Here is a 1,733-nt window from a genome sequence, read left to right on the forward strand (position 1 = left end):
CTATTTCAATTCTTCAGCATACCTCCTGCATAGCTGCTTTCTTTCTTACCCATTACCTCATTTTTCTGTTCTCTTCATCAGTTAACATTTAATGTAGAATATAAAAATAGCTAGTTAATATTTTTATTGCCTATTTCCAGATCATGATGAGTACTGAACATTTCATGGCCACCGACATTGAGTGGGATCCCACAGGACGATATGTGGCCTCCTGTGTTTCCTGGTGGGGACATAAGGTCAGTGAAGTACTACTACTATTGTGCTACATCATCTATGAAAAAGAAAAAAACTTTTACATTAGCTTTAGGATTCTCGTATATTTTTTGTATCTAGCATGTCTTTGAATTGGAGATTAAGTGACAAGGTAACACTTCTGAAATTTATTATTTTTATTTCCTTTTTTATATGATAGGTTGACAATGCATACTGGCTGTGGTCATTCCAAGGCAAGTGCCTCAAGCGACACTCAGTTGAGAAGTTCTGCCAGCTGTTGTGGAGACCTCGGCCACCATCTCTCCTGCAGCCTGCTGATATTAAGGTTTGACTTGTGTGATGTTTTCTATTTGGCTACATGGAATTGATTTTATTTTTAAGTATGTATCCCAGTGGGATAGTTTTGTCTAATGATCCAATTTAATTTTATCAGGAAATTAGGAAGAACATGAAGAAATATGCAGCCAGCTTTGAAGTGCAAGACAAGATGCGCTTCAGCAAGGCAAGCAGAGAGATCATAGAGAAGAGACAGAAACAGATGACCGTCTTTACAGAATACAGGAAGAAAATGATTGAGCAGTTTGAATCTGACAAAGAACAGCGCCTCAGACTTCGGGGAGGTGAGTGTGAGTGCCAAAACCTTGTGTGTGTTGAAGTTCTCTTCATTGTCATGGAATATTTTCAATTGCCTCACCTTTTTTGCTTGATACTATTTTATGCTTATATTTTAGTAAAATTGTTTATTTATTTACCTGATTGTTTTTCTTTTTTCTCCATTCATTAGGTCAAGATACAGATACACTTACTTCAAATGAAAATGACTTCGAAGAAGAAATTGTTGAGTTCTTAATTAAGAAAGAAGTAATTCCCGTTGACGACTAGTCCACAAGAATTTCCTATCTCTGGCTATCTGGTGTTTTGGCCTCGTCAAGTGGTGGTGGTTGCAAGACCTCAGCAACAGGAGCAACAGAGAATTGTTGCCAACTTGTGTCAAATACCTGTGGTATCACACCAGTGAATGCTAGGAAATAAAAGAAAAGACTGCTTCACGGGATTTAAGTGGCCTGCGTGGGAGTACCTTCGCTGGGCTCTTGAAACTGTAATTTACCATAAACATAGTTTTGTAAAAGGAGTGGTTAAGTTGCTTAATGTTACATGTAAAAGTCCTGTTTGAGAAGAGAGAGGGAGAGAGTTTATAGATCTTACTCAAAAGATTAAACTTGTCATGATGTCCTTTTGGACGTATTGGCATGTCGTATTAGGGACATTGTTACATTATAGTGGACTATTTCATATTCCTTTTACGAAAAAGAAAGGTTTGGTAATTAAATTCTGTATTAATATGGTATTTCTTTTGAACCTTTTGAAAGATAAGTCTTGTTTATGGAAAATATTCTTTGTGACAAGTGACAGTGATAGAGCAAAGGAAAATATTTTTTATGATAGTTTATGGAACGTGATTGTGTTGAGACAAATAGTCAGTATGAAAATGCTACAGTTTCACTTTACTACTAGGATTA

At 36.4% G+C, this 1,733-nt stretch overlaps 1 protein-coding gene across 2 annotated transcripts in view; it reads left to right on the forward strand.

The window, feature by feature from the left end:
- Positions 1-1,554, forward strand: part of LOC119588696 (eukaryotic translation initiation factor 3 subunit B-like) — a 9,251-nt gene extending 7,697 nt beyond the window's left edge. The window contains exons 10-13 of one of the 2 annotated variants that reach the window (XM_037937332.1): positions 141-236; positions 413-538; positions 647-839; positions 998-1,554. In XM_037937332.1, coding sequence (XP_037793260.1) covers positions 141-236; positions 413-538; positions 647-839; positions 998-1,095 — 513 coding nt within the window. In that variant the 3' untranslated portion in view covers positions 1,096-1,554. The remainder of the gene's footprint in view (positions 1-140; positions 237-412; positions 539-646; positions 840-997) is intronic. The other variant, XM_037937333.1, reaches the window with a different exon arrangement.
- Positions 1,555-1,733: the final 179 nt, after the last annotated feature.

This window comes from Penaeus monodon, chromosome 24 (genome assembly GCF_015228065.2).
Source record: "Penaeus monodon isolate SGIC_2016 chromosome 24, NSTDA_Pmon_1, whole genome shotgun sequence".
NCBI lineage: Eukaryota > Metazoa > Arthropoda > Malacostraca > Decapoda > Penaeidae > Penaeus > Penaeus monodon.